At 35.5% G+C, this 21886-nt stretch overlaps 1 protein-coding gene across 1 annotated transcript in view; it reads left to right on the forward strand.

The window, feature by feature from the left end:
- The window catches only part of GRX4 (glutaredoxin 4), a 60002-nt gene extending 39445 nt beyond the window's left edge, over window positions 1–20557 (forward strand). Inside the window, exon 7 of the mRNA XM_089988955.1 lies at window positions 20185–20557. Coding sequence (XP_089845081.1) covers window positions 20185–20250 — 66 coding nt within the window. The 3' untranslated portion in view covers window positions 20251–20557. The remainder of the gene's footprint in view (window positions 1–20184) is intronic.
- Window positions 20558–21886: the final 1329 nt, after the last annotated feature.

Genomic DNA, 21886 nt, shown 5'->3' on the forward strand with positions numbered 1-21886 from the left:
ATCTATAGGAGTGTACATACTCGGTAGGACTGAAATAAACTAAATATTTTTCAGATGCGAAATTTCAGATGCATATATACACACATGTTATGATTGAAACAGTAAAATGTATTCAGCTATATGCATGAGCAAAACAAATCTGAACCATATAATATTTTGAAAAACATGCTAAAAAAATCATCTCACAAGAGGACTGTATGCACATATCCAGCTGTATGATAAAAAATCATCACAAAAAGACTGTATGCACATATTCAGCTGTATAATCAAGAATTTTGACAGGACTATATATATATATATATATATATATATATATATATATATATATATATATAGCCATTAAAAAGAAAATCAACATGTATATTCAGATATATTAATATCAAGCTTGTCAAATCCAAAACTATATGCATGTCTTTAGATGCTAATCTAATAAGATCAATACACCGAAATACATGTGTTTCTTTGCATGACCAGAAATTTGAACATGGACATATTCACAAATATATTCAATGGCATGAACAATAAAAAATACTAAATCTGATTATATGCATCCATATGTATTTTTGCTATGCATATGCAATAAAACAGAAAATCGACATGCCTATTTTTTGATGAAAAATAGTTTTACTGGGTATGTATATGCCTGTAGGCCCTGTACATATTCTGATGTATGAATCAAGAAATCGACCCATATATATTCAAATTTCTGATGCATAAGGGAAATCGTCATCCATAAGAATAATAAATCTTTATATATATATATATACATAAAAAATCAGATTTTCCTTTTTTTCCTCTAATACCTATACATAAATCGATTATATGTATTTCTTGTCCGTTAGAACTTAGAGAGAAACCCGTACTTTGATCGAAAAGTGGAAAGATCGGAAAAATCGCTGGATGTATGAAAAACACTATTTTTTTTCTTCTCCTTTTCTTTCTTCCTTCTCTTTTTTTCTCTCACTCCTCACACAAGTTTGGGGTTTTCTTTCTTTTCTCTATCTTACTCTCTCTCTAGAACACGAGTTCCAGAGAGAGGAAGCGACCAACCCCTTTTATAATGTTTTAATATTTTATTTTATTTTCTTTTGATTTAATCTAGAAAGGGGGGGGGTGACGTCCCCTGTAGAGCTCTTTAGAGAGTAGAGTTCTACTTAACGTAGAACTCTACCTCTTCTAGATAATTTTAATTAAAATTTATTTTTTATTATCTTATTAATTATTTATTAATTTATTAATTATCCCAAAGGAATATTCCAGAGGGTGTCACCCCCCTTTGAAAGGCCTTATGGGGTAGAGTTCTATCCCGGGTAGAACTCTACCTCATCCTGTTTAAATTAAAGGTGATTTTAAAGTTTTAAATTAGCCATGGATGGATTTTGAATCCAGATCTGGATCTAAGATTCTAGATCCATATCCAAATCCACATGGATCCTACCTAGACCAGATCTTAGTCAATATGGATCTTGGACTAGGTCCAGATCCATATTAACTTGGATCAAACAGAGTAGATCCAATCAGATCTAATCCAGAAAAAGTAAAAAATAGAGGCGGCCATTTTTGAAAAATGCAATTTTTTGGGCCAACCGTAATTCGATTTCGGAAAAACAGGTCGCCAACGTGATCAGTTTTTTGAGGCGGGTCTAACGACGTTTATACCTGAATTTTGCCTTCAGATTTCGCTTGAATTTAACTTGAATTTTGCTCGATTTTTTATCAAATTTAAAGGTTAAAAACCAAGATTTTCTCAAATCACAACTAGCTCAACCAGGTCTTGTCAATGGGCTCTAGGCCACGCCTAGACCCAGTTGACGTCACCTATAAAATTAACTATTTTCCCATGATTTTATCAATTTTAAATAAATATATAATTTAAAATTTATATTTTTCAATTTTAAAAATCATGAAAAATATGTGATATTACAGTCCAACTAGTCGTTGGGGGCTAGCCCAACTACTAGTTGGGCTGTAGTTCGGCTGCCCCCACTCTGTCTCTTTTATGATTATAAATAAGGGTGTTTCCCCTTTGTATTTCTTAATGCTTTTCTAAGCATTTTGTGTGTTCAAGAATCAAAATGGAGTTAGGATGTATTAGGGTTTCACGGTGAGAGACACCAAGAGAGAAGTGAGAGTAACTTTATTAAAAACTACAAATGAGAGTTACAAACACTAATAAAGGTAGTCGACCCTCATGGGGCTCACTACAAGACAAAAGAAATAAAATAAATTAAGTTACAAGAATACCCCTAATACAAATAAAATGTACAAATATTACTTTTGGGGGTATTACAAGCAAGGAAAATATGGCATTTCCTCAACACTCTCCCTCAAGCTTGAGGTGATGAGAACACAATCAACCCAAGCTTGAACAAGAATGATTGGAAAGCCTTCAATGACAAATTTTTGGTAAAACAATCAACTATCTGGTTCTGAGTCCCAATTATTCCAAAGATATAACTCCATCCAAATACGACTAATCTATCTTAATATGCTTAGTCCTCATGAAATTTTGGATTCTTGACTATATGAATAGCACTATGATTGTCACAATGTAAAGTAGTGGCTATGTTTATGGTTACTCCTATGTCATGCAATAACCACCTCTACCAAATAATTTTTGTAGTTACTTGAGCCATAGCACGATATTCTGCCTCAGTAGTGAACAAAGCTATCCTTTGTTGCTTCTTGCTTCTCCATGATATTAATGATTCTCTTAGAAACACACATAACCCGAGGTAGAATGCCTATCCCGAGAAGCTCCCCCAAAGTCTGCATCACAGTAGCTTTCAACTCCAACGATGATGTAGCAAAAAAAAAACAATCCATAATGCATGGTACCCCTAACATATCTGATAATCCTCATAATTGTTGCCAAATGAGATGACATAGAGGCACTCATGAATTGACTCACCACATGAATTGCAAATGTAACATCTGGCCGCGAGATAGTCAAGTAAATCAAACTCCCAACTAACTATTTATAAACTGTAGGTTCACTGAGAAACTCACCATCTCTATGCTTTAATCTGCAGTTAGCTTTCATAGGAGTATTAACCTGCTTTGTATCTTTTTCAAGTCTTGCCTTACCAATTAGCTCTGTTGCATATTTATGCTGGGTCAACAAAAAATCTCGTTTGGATTATGTAATTTGAAGACCCAGAAAATCTTTCATTTCAAAAATTTGGGCTAGTTGCACCTTTACTTTGGTGATCATTGCCTTATCATCACCAACAATAATCATATCATCTACGTAAAGCAAAAGAAGACACCAACCTTTATCAGAAGATGTCACAAACAAGGTTGGCTCATAGTAACTTTGTCTGAATCCCAAACTTACCATTGCAACAACCAAGCTATACAAAGTTCAATTTAGTCTACACACCATGCCTTCTTTATCAACAATTCATTGAGACAACTTCATATACACTTCTTCCTCCAAATCCCCATTTAGAAAGACATTTTTCACATCCATTTGCCATAATTCCCATCCCCTTGTTGCAACCATTGTTAGTAGGGTCCTAATAGTAGTCATGGGTCACAGGTGCAAAGGTTTCAACAAAGTCTATCCCATATTGTTGACCATATCCCTTTGCTACATGACGACCCTTGTATCGTTCAATGGACCCATCAACCTTAGTTTTGATCCTATACATCCATCTGCACCCAACTACATTTTTCCCGGTTGGCAGTTCAACCAACTCTCATGCTTTCATTATCTCTAAAGCCTCCATCTCCTCTGCCATTGCCTTTTGCCACCCTGGATCTGATGTTGCCTCAACATATGATTTTGGTTCACTAAAGAACTGAATCATAACTATAAAAGCTTGATGAGTAGTAAAAAAAGAATCATAAGAAACAAATCTAGAAGAAGAAACAGACGGTCTAGAACTCCTACGCACCCGAGGAACAGGAGGAGACAAAGGTGCCAACTCATGAGAATCGGCTTGAAGAATATTGGGACTTGGCTCGGGCAAGGGCACTTTCCCTGAATCATGTTGCTCCATAAAAGATTGTACATGGCCCTTTGATGGTCTTCTGCTATATGTGACCAATTTCTTGTCATTGCTTCCATCTGAAGATGTTGTCAAAGGCACCTAAAAGGATAAAGTAGACTCCATAACCTTCTTTGATTCATTCTGACTGTAGAATGACACATGTTCACAAAATTATACATGTCTTGATTTCCACATTTTCCTACTTTCAGGATCAAAGCATTTGTATCATTTTTGTCCTTCAGGATATCCTGTAAAGCAACACTTTACTGCCTTGGGGAACAACTTATCTCTGAATTGTTAAGGGATAAGAACGAAGCATGCGCTTCCAAACACCCTCAACATGTTATAATCTAGTTCCTTTCCAAACAATTTATTATAAGTTGAGATTTTCCTAATTACCTTAAAAGGCATTCGATTTTATCTAACGTACAGTTGTTCTCACTGCTTCTGCCTAGAACTCCTTAGGCATTTCACTGTTAAAAATCAATGCTCGGGTAGTATCCAACATATGTCTGTTCTTCCTCTCTGCAACTCTATTTTGTTCTGGAGTATAAGGACAAGACCTTCGATGCACAATTCCTTTTGCAAGTATAAAGTCTCGTACCTCATTACTCATATTCTCCTCCGGAATCAGAATATAGAGTTTTTATTTTTGTTGCAAACTGAGTCTCAACATACACATAAAATCTCTTAAAAATATTATCCAACTCACTTCGATGTTTCACAAAATGAACCCACGTATATTTGGTCAAGTCATCTATAAATGTCACAAAATACATGAATCCTCCTTTAGACACTACAAGTGAAGAACCTCATACATCGGAGTGAACTAGTTCAAAATGACTTACAAACTCAATTTCCTTAAGACTGAATGAGAGAGCATGACTTTTAAACAACCTGCAACTCTCACAACACTTTACATCAATAAAGGCTCTAGACTTACAAGAAGATTCAAGCAAACCAGAAGACAACAAAAACTGAAGTCTAGGACTTGACATATGACCCAACTGTTGATGCCACAACACTGAAGAATCCAAAACTGCAACACGAACTCTATTCCCATTATCTTCCCCTCAGCCTTGATCCAACTGATCTAGAAAGTAGAGATGTCGTCGCCTATAGTCAGTCCCAATCTTCCTCCCAGACAACTGATTCTACACATAACAACCACCAGGAGTGAAGGTTACATTATAATTATACTAGGTAATTTTACTAACAGAGAGCAAGTTCATGGCAAGAGAAGGAACATAAAACACTGAATATTAAGTTTATCATAAGGATTAGACTCAAGAGTAATAGAACCAACTTTTGAAACAAACATCAAGTAACCATCTATAGTGTGAAATGCAAATGCACCACTGCATGGTCTACAATTGGTTAGAACAGTCTCATTTGCTGTCATATGCTTGAGTCTATCAACCATCCCGAAGTCAAGCTAAGAATACCTGCATAGGCACAACTAGATGTATCAGTGGGACCAGAAGAACTAGAGGAAGCATTCAGGTTGAGGAGCTATTGGACTTGCTGAGTTAACTGATCAAGTTTTGAGGTGATAAGGGCCTACGCATCAGGAGGGACCATGGGAGTCGAAGCAACAGTAGGAACATAACTTCCTTATTTCATCACATTCTTTTCTACCCCCTCAACACCAGACACTGCATCCCTTCCTCCAAACCTCATTCCTTTCCTCTTCAATACAGGACATGCTTTTTTCATATGTCCCATCTCCTTACAGTAGTGGCAACGTACATTACTCATATTATATCTCAGGGATCCTGTCTTGGTCCCACCAAAACTGTTAGACTGTCTCGCTGCCACCATAACAGAATCATTTGAGGAACATGACTTAAGAGATTTCATCTTAGTCTTAACAATAATTTCGGAAAGAGCCTGGATGACTAGAGGAAGAAATGTTCTATGAATAACATCGCTTCTGACATTATCAAACTCAAAGCACAATCCCATAAGAAACTCAATTAGTCTTGTTATTTCTCTGGATTGTATTTCTGCCTCCATACAAGTGCAATTCGTGCACGTCTCACACTTTTTTTTTGTCAATCAAGGCCAGTGAATTGTAAGGAAATGAGTTCCTCCGAAGATATTCACTTAAATCACCAAAAGTGGATACTCAAAAGAGTTCTACCAAAATACCAATAAGGACAAACAAATAACCACAAATAAGTTCACTCACAAACACTCAGTAACGGGCACAAGAGCAAGGAATGGAAAATAATATTCTTATTGATGTCAACCCATAGAAGAAGCTTACAAATGAGAGGGGGTTTCACCTCTATTTATACACAGCCAAAGGTCTCCCAAAAGAGACATTGGGAGAGATCCCAACGGCTCCATTGGAGCCGTTGGGCTCTCTCTCCAATGCATCTTTTGGCTGAAAAGAAGCTAAAAATAAACAAAAAGAAAACTAACCTAGTTAGACTATTTACTAACCTAACACACACACACACACACATATATATATACGCATGTATATACATATATATTTTTAAAACTCTCCCTCAAACTTACGGTTGAATAACCAAAAGTTTGTCTAAGAGAAAGTGGAACCTAGGAGAAACATAAGAAAGATCAATAGTGTCATGTAGGTATTCCTCTCGTACACAGTGACAGTCCATCTCAATATGTTTGATTCATTCGTGGAAAGTTCGGTTGCTGGCAATGTAGATGGAACTTTTGTTGTTACAGCACAATCGTGATTCTCCTATACTTTGAGCGCCCATGTCAACCAACAATCTCCTTAGCCAGACCACCTCTATAGTGATTGTAGCCATGGCTCAATATTCTGTTTTGGTTGGAGAGAGATAAACTTTTTGTTGATTCTTACACCATGAAATCAATGAGTCACCTAAAAATACACAAAAATCAATGGTTGAGTGTCGATTATTTGGATCACCTTCCCAGTCAGCATCAATATGAGCAGGTAAATCTAAGGAGGAAGAAGCAGACATGAAAAGTCCTCAAAAAATGGATGTTTTGATATATCTATAATACATAAAACTGCTCTCATATGAATAATGGTGGGAGCATGTTGAAAGTGGCTCGCTGTGTGAACTACATATGCAATGTCAGGCCTTGTAATCGAGAGATATAACAGTGTCTCAATAAGTTATTGTAAGGTGTTAGGTTTTCGAGTGGTTCTCCATCATCAATCTTCATTTTGATATTGATAACTTCGAAAGTGTCAACTTTCTTATCATTTGAGATACCAAACCTCACAACAATATCTAAAGCAAATTTAGATTGAGTCAACAGATAACCTCTAGAATATTAAATAACTTCTATACTAAGAAAATATTTTAAAAACCTCAAATCAGTCATTTCAAAATGTGTTTTGAGAAACCCTTTAATGTGCTCAACTCCCTGTTTATCACTTCTTGTGACGAACATCTCCTCCACGTAGAGGAGAAAGATAATAATACCTGCATCAGAAATCTTAAGAAACAAAGTTGTATCAGTCAGATAAGATTGAAATTCAACATCAAGCATAACTTGACTAAACGTGTTATACCAAGCCTTTGATGCTTGTTTAAGACTATATAGGGCCTTATCTAAACGATGAGTTTTTCCTTTAGGAATAATTAGAGTAGGCAGTGTTTCGATATACACTTCTTCAGCCAAGTTTCCATTACGAAATGCATTCTTAACATCCATTTGATATATGTCTTTTTTTCACATAGACAAGAGCTACTAAGGTTCTAACAATGGTCATTCTGGCAATTGATGCAAATATTTTCTCGTAATCTATTCCATACTTTTGAGAGTATCCCTGGGCAACTAATCTGTCTTTGTACCTTTCAAGAGTTCCATCACTCTTGGTTTTAATCTTATATACTCATCGACACCCTATAGGTTTCTTTCCTAGGAGAATATCTTGGACAATTCAAGTATTTGCTTTTTCTAAGGCGTATAATTCTACTCTCATTGCTTTTACCCATTTAGGATGTTCCTTTGCTTCATCATTGGAGGGTTCTATATAGGAATGTATCAACGCAATGTAGACTTGCTACTTAGGTGAAAAAGACTGATAAGATACAAAATTTTCAGGGGGTTTTGATACTCTAGACGATCTTCTAGTTTGTGTTTCTACATATGTTTCATCATTGGTATATTTTTCAAGAGCACACGGATGTTCAAAATGACTACGCCTGGAATATGGGATATAGCTTTGATTCTTAGGAGGTTCTTCTTCACTAGCCTCCTCATCTACATCAATATCACAATCATTAATCTTAGGAATTAGATCCAACAAAAAAGAATACTCAGTTATTTCCTTAATTTTCTCAATTTCAAAGAAACTTTTTTTTTCTAAAAAAGACATATTTCTTGAAACATATAGCCTGTTATTTTTAACATTAAAACATCTATAGCCTTTTTTATTATTTGCATACCCTAAAAAGAGATAAGGAATATCACGGGGAGAGAGCTTGTCATTTTTACCAGTAAAACAAAACATTTACACTCAAAGACTCTAAATCTAGAGTAATCTGGGACTTGTTTGAAAAGTGTTTCAATAGGAGATACATTTTTCAAAGAAGAGGATGCCATTCTGTTAATAAGATAACCACAATTAATGTGACTTCAATCCAAAATTCTTTGGGTATTTGGTTTGTAATAAGCAAAGTTTTTGTTGTTTCTATAATATACCTATGCATTCTTTCTACCAAGCCATTTTGTTGAGGGGTGTAAGGACAAGATTTTTGATGTGTGATATCATTTAAATTTAGGTAGTCTTTAAATTCTTTTGTTAAAAACTCTCTTCTTGAATCCATGTGAAAGATAGAAATATCATTCTTGAATTGGTTTTTGACCAAATTGTGAAATATTTGAAAATGTAAGAAAACTTCATATTTTTGTTTAAGGAAATAAATCCAAGTGTGTCTCGCGAAATCATCTACAAAAAATACATAATAAACAAAACCTCCCTTAGATGTAACAGGTGCTGGAGCCCAAACATTCGAATGTATTAACTCAAGTAGTCGAGAAAAAACAAATGTTCTTTTATGAAATGGTAATCTCTTTGTTTTGCCAAGAATACAATTTTCACATGTAAAATTTTCAGAATTAAAAAAAAATTCCAATTTTGGAAAAAAATGAACATTGGATATCCTAGGGTGGCTAAGCATCTTATGTCACAAATCCAAATCTAATTTTTAAACATTGCAACAAAATGTATTCTTGGGTATTTCCAAAAAATTCATATAGTGCAAGCCTCCTTTTCTATGACCTTCTCTAATCAACTTCTCTGACTGACAATCCTACACTCGACAACCATGAGAGGAGAAAAAAACATTATACCCATGATAAGATAATTGAGAAAGAGATAAAAAAATTAAATTTAATTTAAGAATATATCTAATTTTTGAAATAAATTTTTTTTTGAGTTTTGAGAAATGTTTTCAAAATTTTCTATTTCTTTTATCTCAAGAAATGTTTCATCAACAGTAAATACATTTGATTCACTTGAGTTATGACATTCGGATAACATATCATTATTTGGTGTCATATGAAAAGTGACATTAGAATCAAGAAGCCAAAGAGATTTACCGGGATCAGAGAAGCCGTAGGAAGAAACTGCGGCTCCAGTTGATGATGATGCTTCTTTGAGTAGATGTTGAAGAGCTTTCACTAATTGTGTCAAATACATATTTCTAATTGATGGATCTTGTGAGTTTTTTGTATCACTCGACTCTTGTGGAGGTCCAACAACGACAACTTTCTTCTCATAAGGTTTCTTCAATTTAGGACAATATGTTTTCACATGTCTCGGTTCACGAATATAATAGCAAATAACTTTCTTTCTTTCATACTCGTTGCCTTGCTTTCCATAATGTTCATCATTTGGCCTCCTATAGTGTGGTGGCTTGTAGGTACAAACATAGTTTTTCGATGTAGATACTGCTAGAACCGAGTCATCATCACTCTTAGAGATACACTTTTTAAGCCTATTCTCTTCCATACTCAATTCTTCTATGGTGTCTTCTATTGAGGAAACTTTTCTTCGATGAAGAAGAGCAGATTTAGTGGATTCAAAATCCAATCTTAAACCATTGATAAATTGGTAAAAATGTTTCGTGTTTATTTGATTTTGGCGGAGTTCAATATCTTCGTGACAATGTCACTTTGGTTCAAGAAGAGCCAACTCTTCTCATATTTAGCATTCTTTAATACTCTTATTTCCTTGAGTCATATTTCATATCTTGTCTTGCAAGTTGTACACATGTGAATATCTTTAAGAGAGTACATTCTCTTAAGGTAATCCCATGAATCATTTGCATGTTCGAATTTAGCAAGACTAGAACATTTCTTGATGTCTATACTACTAACTAGTCAAGACATAATCTTGGCATACCCCATTATCCATTCCTTTCACTTCTTATCATAAGTGGTCATTGCCTTATTTTTCTCACCCTCCGTAAGAGGTACCTCTTTCTTTCCTTCTAGTTTGGTGAGGATTAGCTTGGATTCCAGACCGGTCCCATCTATTAGTCCCCACAGTCATTTTTCTCATATAAGGTGCTTCATAATTGATGCCCACATTACATAGTTTGAATCATTGAGCGTAATGGGTTTTATGGTGACATTTCATTGTCATCCATTTTTACAAGGGTAAATCAAAAGAAAAAAATAGAGAGAAGTTAGAGAAAGAGGAAAGAAAAGAACGAGAGTAAAGGTGGAAGTCACAAGCACTCTACCACCAAGCAAACACCATCAATTACGAGCACTTCGAATAGAAATAGCAAGAGAGCTTCAACACTTTCAAATTTGGAGTGACACACTTCCCAATATACCAAAAACAATTTGAGCTTGATCACCAAGCTCTGATACCATGTAAGAAAATGAGTTCCTTAAAAAATATTCACTTAAATCACCAAAATTGGATACTCAAAAGAGTTTTACCAAAATACCAACAAAGACACACAAAGAACCACAAATAGGTTCACTCACAAACACCTATTAAAGGGCACAAGAACAACAACAACTACGCCTTCATCCCAAAACAATTGGGGTCGGCGATATGAACCAAAAAAGAAAATCATTCTGGGTCTTCCACATGAATCCTTCTCCTCCAATCATTTCTATCCAATGCCATGTCCTCAGTGAGGTTCAAAGCATTCATATCCTTTCCTATCACCTCCATCCATGTCTTCCTAGGCCTATCCCGACCTCTTTTAACTAATATATTTTCCCATTTCTCCATCCTTCTAACTGGAGCATCATTAGGCCTTCGCTGAATATGTCCAAACCACCGTAAACGATTCTCTCTCATCTTATTTTTAATGGGTGCAACGCCTACCTTCTTACGTATCTCCTCGTTTCGAATCTTATCTTTTATTGTGTTTCCACACATCCATCTCAGCATACGCATCTCAGCTACACTCATTTTTTGAATATGATGTCTCTTGGCAGCCCAACATTCCGTACCATATAGTTGTAATGAAGTGCCAAATGAAAAGAGCAACGTCTCCAAGCGAAAGCACGGAAGCACGCACATACACAAGAGGCCACTAAAGGGCAAAATAAACCACAAAAGTGGTCAAGCACAAAAAGAGATAAAAATATATTTCACTTCATTGAATGCTTCACTAGAAGCTTGACAAATACATGGGGCTGTGCCCCTTATTTATACAGGGGCAAGGGACCCAAGGAGGGGCTCCCATAGAGTCGTTGGAGCCCCTCCAACGGTCATATTTATGACCGTTGGAGGGGTCCAACGACTCTATGTGGACCCCTCTCCAATGAATAAAAAAAGAAATTAAAAAACAAAAAAGAAAAAGACTAAAAGGAAAAAGAAAGAAAAAAGAAAGCATATCAAAGATATGCGTGTACAGGTGAAATGACAGAAATACCCCTATCGGGTTTTACAAAAATATATATATATATATATATATATATATTTATATAGATACACATAGACATATATATATAATATATATGTGTATGTGTCGTAATCTCTCTCTCTCTCTCTCTCTATATATATATATATATAAATATACATCATATTTTAACACCCCCCCTCAAACGCATGGTGAAATCACCGAGAGTTTGCTAAGGAGGAAGTAGAAGCGAGGCGAAGGCAAAGCTTTGGTGAAGAAGTCCGCCAACTGATATTCGGTAGAAACATATGAGAGTTGAATGGTGCCTCGTAAGAACTCATCTCGAACATAATGACAGTCCATCTCAATATGCTTTGTCCGTTCATGAAAAGTGTGATTGCTAGCAATATAAATGGAGCTCTTGTTGTCACAACACAGCTTTGAAGGAGTTGAGAGTGAGACACCCATATCTTTAAGCAGACTTCTTAACCATATAATCTCAGTTGTGGTAGTGGCCATCGCACGATATTCTGCTTCGGTAGACGAGAGAAACTTTACGCTGCTTCTTACACCTCCAGGAGATAAGCGATTCTCCAAGGAACACACAATAACCTGTGGTAGAAATACGATCATCGGGGTTACCCCCCCAATCAGAGTCAGTATACGCAAGTAAAGTAAGAGGTGAAGAAGAGGATAAGAACACTCCCTTAGTTATGGAATTTTTTAGATATCTGATAATTCTCATAACTGCTGCCATGTGAGTAGTGGTAGGGGCAGTTTGAAATTGGCTTGCACTATGAACTGCATGAGAAATGTCAGGCCTGGTGATAGATAAATATGTTAAGGATCCAATCAATTGACGATAAGGCGTGGGATCTGCTAAAGGAGTGCCATCATTGGCTCTCATCTTGGCATTAATCACTTCTGGAGTCTCCACCCTTTTGTCATCAGTCAACCCAGACCTAGCAATAATGTCAGAGGCAAGCTTCATTTGAGATAGGACATACCTCTTGAGGGAGTATGCAACTTCAATTCCTAAGAAATACCTTAGAAAACCCAGATCAGACATATCAAAATTTTTCTTAAGAATATTCTTAATAAGATCAATACCTTTCTTATCATTACCTGTGATAATCATATCATCAACATATAATAACAGAATTGTTATATACTCATTAGAAGATTTAACAAACAAAGCAGTATCAGTGTAACATGAGGAGAAGCCATTATCAAGAACTACTTTGCTAAAAAGATCATACAAAGCTTTTGGTGCTTGTTTTAACCCATAAAGAGCTTTGTTTAATTTTAGAATATTACCTTTCCCAATTTCAAGACCCGGCAGAGGATCCATAAGAACTTCTTCACATAAAGTTCCATTTAAGAATGCATTTTTAACATCAAGTTGGTATATAGGCCATTGTTTGATGGATGCTAAAGCAATTAAGGTTCGTACACTAGTCATTCTGGCCATAGGAGCAAAGGTTTCTTCATAATCAATACCATATTCTTGGGCATAGCCTTTTGCAACCAGACGGGCTTTGTATCTCTCAAGAGACCCATCACATTTGGTTTTGACTTTATATACCCATCTACACCCAATTGCTTTTTTCCCTAAAGGTTGAGGAATAATGCTCCAGGTTTGGGCCTTGTTAAGAGCCTCTAATTCGATTTTCATAGCTTCAACCCAATGTGGGTGATCTTTAGCTTCCTTGAATGAGGTAGGTTCGTGATACGAATGTATTAACATGAGACAGGCCCTATAATTCGGAGAAAAGGATTCATAGGACACAAATTTTTGTGGTGGCCTACTAGTACGAGAAGATCTCCTAGGTAGATTGTTGTCAGTAGATTCTTCTAAAGAGAAGTCTTGAGAGTATCTGTCAATAGCAGGTTGATGTTCATTTCCTATCCGCCGGGTATAAACATTTGTATCATTAAGATTTTCATTTTAGAAAATATTATCATGTTGTGGTATATCATTATAATGTGAAATTCCATCACAACTAGTATCACAAGTAATATCCTTAGGAGACTCGATTCTAGGAGCTAAGTCAAATAGAAAAGAATAATCGATGTCTTCATTAGATGTGTGGATATCAAAACCATTTTGTTCTTCAATAAAGTTTACATTTCTTAACACATATAATTTATTGTTTCGAATATCATAGCATCTATAGCCTTTTTGATTCTCACCATAGCCAATGAACACACATTCAATAGCTTTAGGTGACAACTTATCTTGTCCTTGACTAAGCACAAAACATTTGCATCCAAAGATTCTTAGTCTATTAAAATCGGGAGTAATTTTAAATAATTTTTCAAAGGGCGAAACATTTTTCAAAGAAGAAGAGGGCATACGATTCACAAGATATGTTGCGGTAAGAAGAGCTTCGGCCCAAAAATTTTTAGGAACATTTTTAGACACAAGAAGAGTTCTTGTGGTTTCGATTAAATGCCTATGTTTCCTTTCTGCAAGACCATTTTGTTGCGGAGTTTTAGGACAAGATCGTTGGTGTAAAATTCCATTTGTTTTAAAATAATTTTGAAAATCTTTAGACATGTATTCTCCTCTTGAGTCGGATCTAAAAATGGCTATATTGTGATGGAATTGATTTTGAACAAGAGCGTGAAACTATTTAAAATTAGTGAAGACATCGGATTTATTTTTGATAATATAAATCCATGTGTATCTAGAAAAATCATCAATAAAAGAAACATAGTAAGAGAAGCCTCCTTTGGACATAACGGGTGCCGGTCCCCATACATCGGAATGCACAAGTTCAAAAGGCCTTTTTGACACAAAATTGCTATGAGAATATGGAAGAGAGTGAATTTTCCCAAGAATACAATCATTGCATGTAAATGTATTTGTATTACAAAATTTTTCCAAAAATGGAAAAAGGTACAATTTGGAAATACTAGGGTGTCCGAGTCTCTTATGCCAAGTCTCAATATCTTTGGATTGAACATGATTACAAAATGATTTGGATGGCAAAGACAAAAAATCCATATAGTAAAGGTCCCCTCTTCTATGACCTTGCCCAATCCGCTTCCCGGACCGGAGATCCTGCACATAGCAATGGGTTGGTGAAAACGAGACATTACATTCAAAATCGGTAATTTGAGAGACGGAAAAAAGATTTAAATTAAGTTTTGGGATGATCCGGATTTTGGGAACAAAAAATTCTTTGTTTTGGTCATAAATTTTCTCTAGGTTTCCAATACCCTCAACATTTAAAGATGTTCCATCGGCGGTGGATACATATGATTTAAATTTATTGAGACTTGGTTTTGATAAAAGCGATGCATTTGGAGTCATATGGAAAGAGGCACCCGAATCAAGAATCCAAGAAGTCATACCTGGGAAAGAAAAGATGGCGGCACCGGAAGTGGAAGGTGAGGATGATGATGTAGAGGCGTTCATCTTCATAAATTGTTGAAGAGTTTCGGTTAGATGAGCGATGGAATCCTTTATGTCACCATCCTTCTTAGAATCTTCATTGATGATTGGAGGAGTTTCTCCCACGGAAGCCACCTTCTTCTTGAATTTAGGGCAATCGGGACGAATATGACCCGGTTCATTACAATTATGACAAATGATTTTTCTTCCTCCACCACCATTATTCTTCCAAAAATGTGGTGGTTTATATGGTCTTACATTGTTGCCGGGTCTAGACACGGCATGCACTTCATCAACATCTCTTTTCAAGGCCAAGCGAGTTTCTTCTTGACATAAATCGGCCAAAATATCGCTTAAAGGAGTAGAGGCCCTATGAAGTAGAGATCCTCTAAGTTGTTCAAATTCGGGACGAAGCCCATGAATAAATTGAAAGAACCTCTCTTTTTCCATTTGCTCTTGTCTCATAGCAATAGCACTCCCTTCCCATTGCGGTTCGAGAAGAACAAGTTCATCCCATAAAGAGGATAGGGCACTATAGTAGTCCCTAATGCTCATATCACCTTGCTTGGTAGCTCTTACCTTTTCTTGTAAAAAGAAATGTCTAGCAAGGTCCCTTTGAGTGTACATACCTTTCATGAAAAATCATGCTTCATTAGCCTTTTTGAATTTTGCAAGATTTGCACAAATCTTCAATTCGACATTATTCATGAACCATGCTAAGATTTTAGCATGTTCACTTTCCCAATCTTCCATTTTAGAAGAGTAATCAAGAATAGCCTTTTCCTTTTCTTCTTCATTCAAAGCTTTTTCTTCACCTCCTTCAAATTTAGTTAACTTTAGTTGTGGTTCCGGAATGGTTCCACATACATAACCCCAAAGCTTTTTACCTTTGAGATTATTCTCCATAGCGGCCGCCCACATGCGATAATTGGTCCCATCCAACTTGAATGAGAGATCGATCTTTGCATCTTTGTTGGCCATTAGAAGAGAAAAATTATAAGACAAGAGAGAGGAGAGGTATTACTTGTCAAGGGAGAATCCGATGAAGCCTTCTTAACCAAGGCTCTGATACCATGTAATGAAGTGCCAAATAAAAAGAGCAACGTCTCCAAGCGAAAGCACAGAAGCACACACATACACAAGAGGCCACTAAAGGGCAAAATAAACCACAAAAGTGGTCAAGCACAAAAAGAGATAAAAATATATTTCACTTCATTGAATGCTTCACTAGAAGCTTGACAAATACATGGGGCTGTGCCCCTAATTTATACACAGCAAGGGACCCAAGGAGGGGCTCCCATAGAGTCGTTGGAGTCCCTCCAACGGTCATATTTATGACCGTTGGAGGGGTCCAACGACTCTATGTGGACCCCTCTCCAATGAATAAAAAAAGAAATTAAAAAACAAAAAAGAAAAAGACTAAAAGGAAAAAGAAAGAAAAAAGAAAGCATATCAAAGATATATGTGTACAGGTGAAATGACAGAAATACCCCTATCGGGTTTTACAAAAATATATATATATATATATATTTATATATAGATAGACACATAGACATATATATATAATATATATGTGTATGTGTCGTAATCTATATATATATATATAAATATACATCATATTTTAACAATAGTAAAGCGGGCCTAATAGTCGTCCTATAAAGGGCACAAGAACAAGAAATAAAAAATAATATTCTTATTAATGTCAACCCATAGAAGAAGCTTACAAATGAGAGGGGGTTTCACCCCTATTTATACACCGCCAAAGGTCTCTCAAAAGAGACGTTGGAAGAGATCCCAATGACTCTAATAGAGTCGTTTGGCTCTCTCTCCAATGCCTCTTTTGGCTGAAAAGAAATTAAAAATAAACAAAAAGAAAACTAACCTAGTTAGACTATTTACTAATTAAATACTAACCTAACATGTATATATATATATATACATATACATTTTTAACATGAATTCTATAACAGTTGCACCTCATAATGATATTCCTCAATTGACTTGCCTCTCTATCTTAATGCTCTCAATTCCTGCATTAATTGGTACTGTCTTTTTCAGTTCTCTTGCTTGAGATAGCCCCAAGCATCTTTGGCTTCAACAAACTTAGAGATGTTCATGGCAATTCTTGGTTCTACAGAGTAAAAAAAATTCATGCATTGACTTTTGCATTGTTCATCTTTTATTCTTTAATCACATTTTCATAACTCGCATCTCCAAGTTTGGGCTTCACTGAAGTCCCATAAGAAAACCCCTTAGTCCTTTGCCATCAATGATGACCATCATAAATTCAGACTAAAAGGGATAGTTCCTTCCAATATTATGAAGTGAATAACATATATCTTTTTTATATTCTCTTGTTTGGCTCTTTTTAGCCTTTGTATGCACTTTGGTGCTTGTGTATTGGGTTTGCCTTTTGTATTGTCCCTTATTAGACTTGTATTTGTGCTTAAGCACATTGTTTTTCTGTATTTCTGCTTGTTTCATTACCGATCAAACATTAGAGGTCAATGACAAGAAAAAGAGATCATAGGCTCTAGATCCATGTTAAGTGAATAAACCAAAATGTAGAACCAAAAATCCTAGAAAATATCTTTTATACTATAGCATGACTTTATTTGGCTTATCCTCTGTGTCATCATCATCAATCTCTCACTAATGTTCTTGTTAACCAAGTAATCAATATTGAGTAGTTCTCCATCTATCACTTCATTGTCAACTTTTTTTTTCCATTTTATCAACTGCTTGCTTCATTTTCTTTTAACAAAAAATCATGAGTGATAAATTTAATATGAATTATGAACACTTGATGACGATGCATTCTTGCTTTTCTTAGACCCACTTTTCTAAGCTATGATGTGATGTGAATTCTTCAACGGTACATGTTCATTGGTACTTATATCAAACTTCGGATCCAACCATGAGTATTCTAATGAATTAGGATTTTTAATCAATGTAGTTTCTTCCTTATCAGCAACCATTTATTTCTAAGTCTGCACTATCTGGTTGATAGCCTCTCTTCATATTTCCTGCGTCCTCATGTTGTACATGATAAATTCATTCATCTTGTTCAAGCCTATTTCATATTTTGTATACACATAAATCACCAATAGTTATTATATGTAATTGGAATCAATGGGGAATGGCAAAATTGCTTCAGTGGGTTGTTCAGCGTAATTGTAATACACTTTTCATCGCTGTATGTCCTCCAAATTGAAAAAAGGAAAAATCTGGTTGTCTTGGTTCAACCAAGAAAGGCATGGGAGTGTTTTGGAATGCGAATTGAGAATCCAATGAGTTTTAGATCGGTCTTGCATTCTTCATCAGTGAGAAGAAGAAAAAAACATAGATGAATAGATGAAATGAGACTTCATCCAATGGCACCATGATCAAGCCTTTCTTCGAAAAAACACCTTATTTCCAATAAAAACTGACCCAAACACTTATTTTTTTGGTTGCTTGCCTTTTTCCTATGTATGAGAAAGACCAATTTCGACTAGCAAGGTGCCATTTGGGATGTTCCTTGGGCTTGCCTTCCTTTTTGGTTCTTGATGCCTGAACATCAAATTTATTAACTAATGTCTGGAATAACTGACATGAGCTTTGTGGACGTATTCCACAACAGAAGTTTTTGCATCATTCAATATGTAACCTTGTGCAGGAAGCAGCTTTGCTGCACCAGATTACTTTTCAGGACCAGGGCCGGACTGCCACTCACATCAACAAATAAAAACGGCCTTTCTTCTCGTCCCCTCCCATCAACAGCTGTGAGGAAGGGGTAGAGCTCACCTGCTCATGCTCTTCATGCCTGGGGCCATGAGTGGAGACCATTGCTCTTTTTCTTCCAGTTTCAGTCACCTTTACTTTGTTGAGCTGATCCCAAAAACAAACAAAGAGCCAACCTGAGCCAGGCACTCGGCCATCATCAGAAATTCACAAATTAGAGAATGCTATAATATACTCTTTCCCATAACTTATACAAGAGCAACCCAAAATGCTAGAAGAACTCTACTATCTGCCACCATTTAACGTAAGCATAAAATTCATCATGTTCTGCTTATTTGCATTAAAATTAAAATCGTAATATGGATTTAAATAGTATCTTGCTGCATGCAGAGGTTGATGGCCTTCTATATTCCATCGTTAGTTATATATGAAATGAGCTTGCAATGCTTCTTTTAATATTCTCAAACTTGGAAGTAATTTGCTTCTTGTGTGATGTATGACCCTATATAAAAGGCCCATAAGGAGTAAATTTTCTATTTCAACAAGTCTTAGCACTTCTACAGGTGGCATTGTTTCTCTGGTAGCATATGGTACTGCACTTCAAAACCTTTTTTTCTCCTTCGGTAACAATTTATGACACCTTTTTGTTAGTCTTCTTGATCCGGACTTTAGATATAAAAATTACGTCCCCAATTCTTGTTTATGACATCTGACACCAGGAAAAGTGAGATGCAATAGCAAGTTGAGTAAGAGGCGGGGGCATGAATATATTGTTTCTTAGACTCCTTTTTTGATATGTTGCCTCATTAGGTTCAATAACCAAGCATATTAAGTACCTTGTTTTGCTGTTGGTTCTTGTGTTCGTTAAAACTTTCATATTGTTAGTATTTTCAGGCATCAAGTCCAATCAGTATGTGAACACATGATGTCCAAAAAATTATTCTACTTTGAATGCTGCCAGTAGCCATCTCCACCCTTGTAATTCCCATGACTTTTTTCAATGCCTTTCTGTTGATTAACCTATGATTACTTCACGAAGGTCCCAACCCGCTATACTTTTGATGTTGCTATCATTACGCTAACAAGTTTTCAGGTAAGACGGCAATATCCTGCCACTGACAATGGCTGTTGATCTTGTATCTTCTCTTTTGACCAATTATGTAAACTAACTTGATAGTGACCCATTATACTTGTGTGTCAGTTTCATTTACTTCTGCTTTTCACTTTGCTGCAGTCTGGTGAACTGAAGGAAAAGCTTAAAAATCTCAAAGTGCAAGCTGATCCACAAAAGGAAGATTAGAGCTTACAGTAGCACCCAAGCTGATACTGGAAATTCAACAATCAAACTGCATCTTGTCTTCTGGTTCACCTACATATTGTTTTATCTATTGCAATTTATTATTATGTTGCTAGATAGGAAATTGAGACACGTACAGGGAAATTTTGGATGGGTTGCATCACATTTGACTTTTAGTTGCAATTGATCTGAAATAAGTTTAACTTACTAATATTGTCATCAGTATTGTGCTCTTGCAACTCAAGCAAACCTCCCAAGAAGCCTACCATATTGATGAATTACTCTTTTTGGCTTCTTTTCCACTGACAAACTATGTTTGAATGTGTGTGCATGCACACCCTTTTGTGATTCCATGCCATCAATATACATGGCCTCTTACCAATTTTTTTAAGCCTGTTTGATGCTTCACATTAATTATCCATATTAGAGGTATATCGATTGCTATTGAAAATGGTAGAGATTATCTATTAAGAACATTATTTGCATTTTCAAATGTAGCTGGTAAATATGATTTGGTTCTTTTATGGATACCCCCTTGGTGGTGACAGACATATGTTTGCTTTGGTCGTAGATGGGGATGAACAATCACAGATGAGCAAGTAGAAGCTGTGATTTTTGGTCACAAGGTCAATCTTGTGATCAACTTTCACAAGATTCAAGGCAAAAACATTCATAGCTAGCAACAAGGGCGGAGCCAGGAATCTAAACTAAGGTGGGCATAAATGCACTGTAAAAAGGAAAAAATAATTACTAATAAACTATATTAAGGATATATTTAAAAAAAATCAATTAGTTGTTATAAAGCTTACCTTTTACAACTATGCATGACCTAGTCTCTTAAAACTTTTTGATAAATGAAGTCTCAAGTATGAAATATCAATCTAATGTCTACATTACCAAAATATTTGAATGGTCAAACTGCAATCATATAAGGACATGCCATTTTGGTTGTATGTCTTTAGTGACATGGGTGGTATGGGTGGTATCAGAGCGGTTTGGTAACAATGGCTATGAGTTGCATGCAAGACACCCTTTGCTCGTAAGATATCTGCCTTATCGGTATAAAAACTTAAACAAGGTTTGAAATGTTGTTGATGTGAACCTAAAAATATGCCTAAGACTCATAATTATTGTATGATATTTTTTGGTTCAGGTGGTGTGGGCAGGAAGGGTCAATGACCTCACAAGTATTCACATTTATTAGTATCCGAATAAAAATTTTGAAGATAAATTTGTTTTTAATGGGGTAGGATGTAAAACTTGTAAATTTTGAATATTATAAATGAATAAAGAAATTAGGTTTATCTTCGAGTTAAAAATGTGTTTCTATCTTTTAAATTTTATTTATTGGTGTTTTACATGCTCAATTACTCATTTTTGGTTATCAAGAGGTAAAATTGGTATTTTTAGAATTATTTCAGACAAAATATTATGAAAATTATTTATTTTAATGTCTAGCTGTTTTCGAGATGTTTTGAACTTACTAGATGCATTTTGGTGGTTTTCGAAAGAAATTCTATTTAAAGGTATTTTGGTCATAAAATAATTTATGAAAAATATTTTAATCAACAAATTATGATTTTAGAAAGTACCAAAACTCTGAACTATTGAAAATTAGTATCACTATTTTGGTGTTAAT

Source organism: Nuphar pumila, chromosome 15, assembly GCF_984573655.1.
Source record: "Nuphar pumila chromosome 15, dmNupPumi1.hap1.1, whole genome shotgun sequence".
Lineage (NCBI taxonomy): Eukaryota > Viridiplantae > Streptophyta > Magnoliopsida > Nymphaeales > Nymphaeaceae > Nuphar > Nuphar pumila.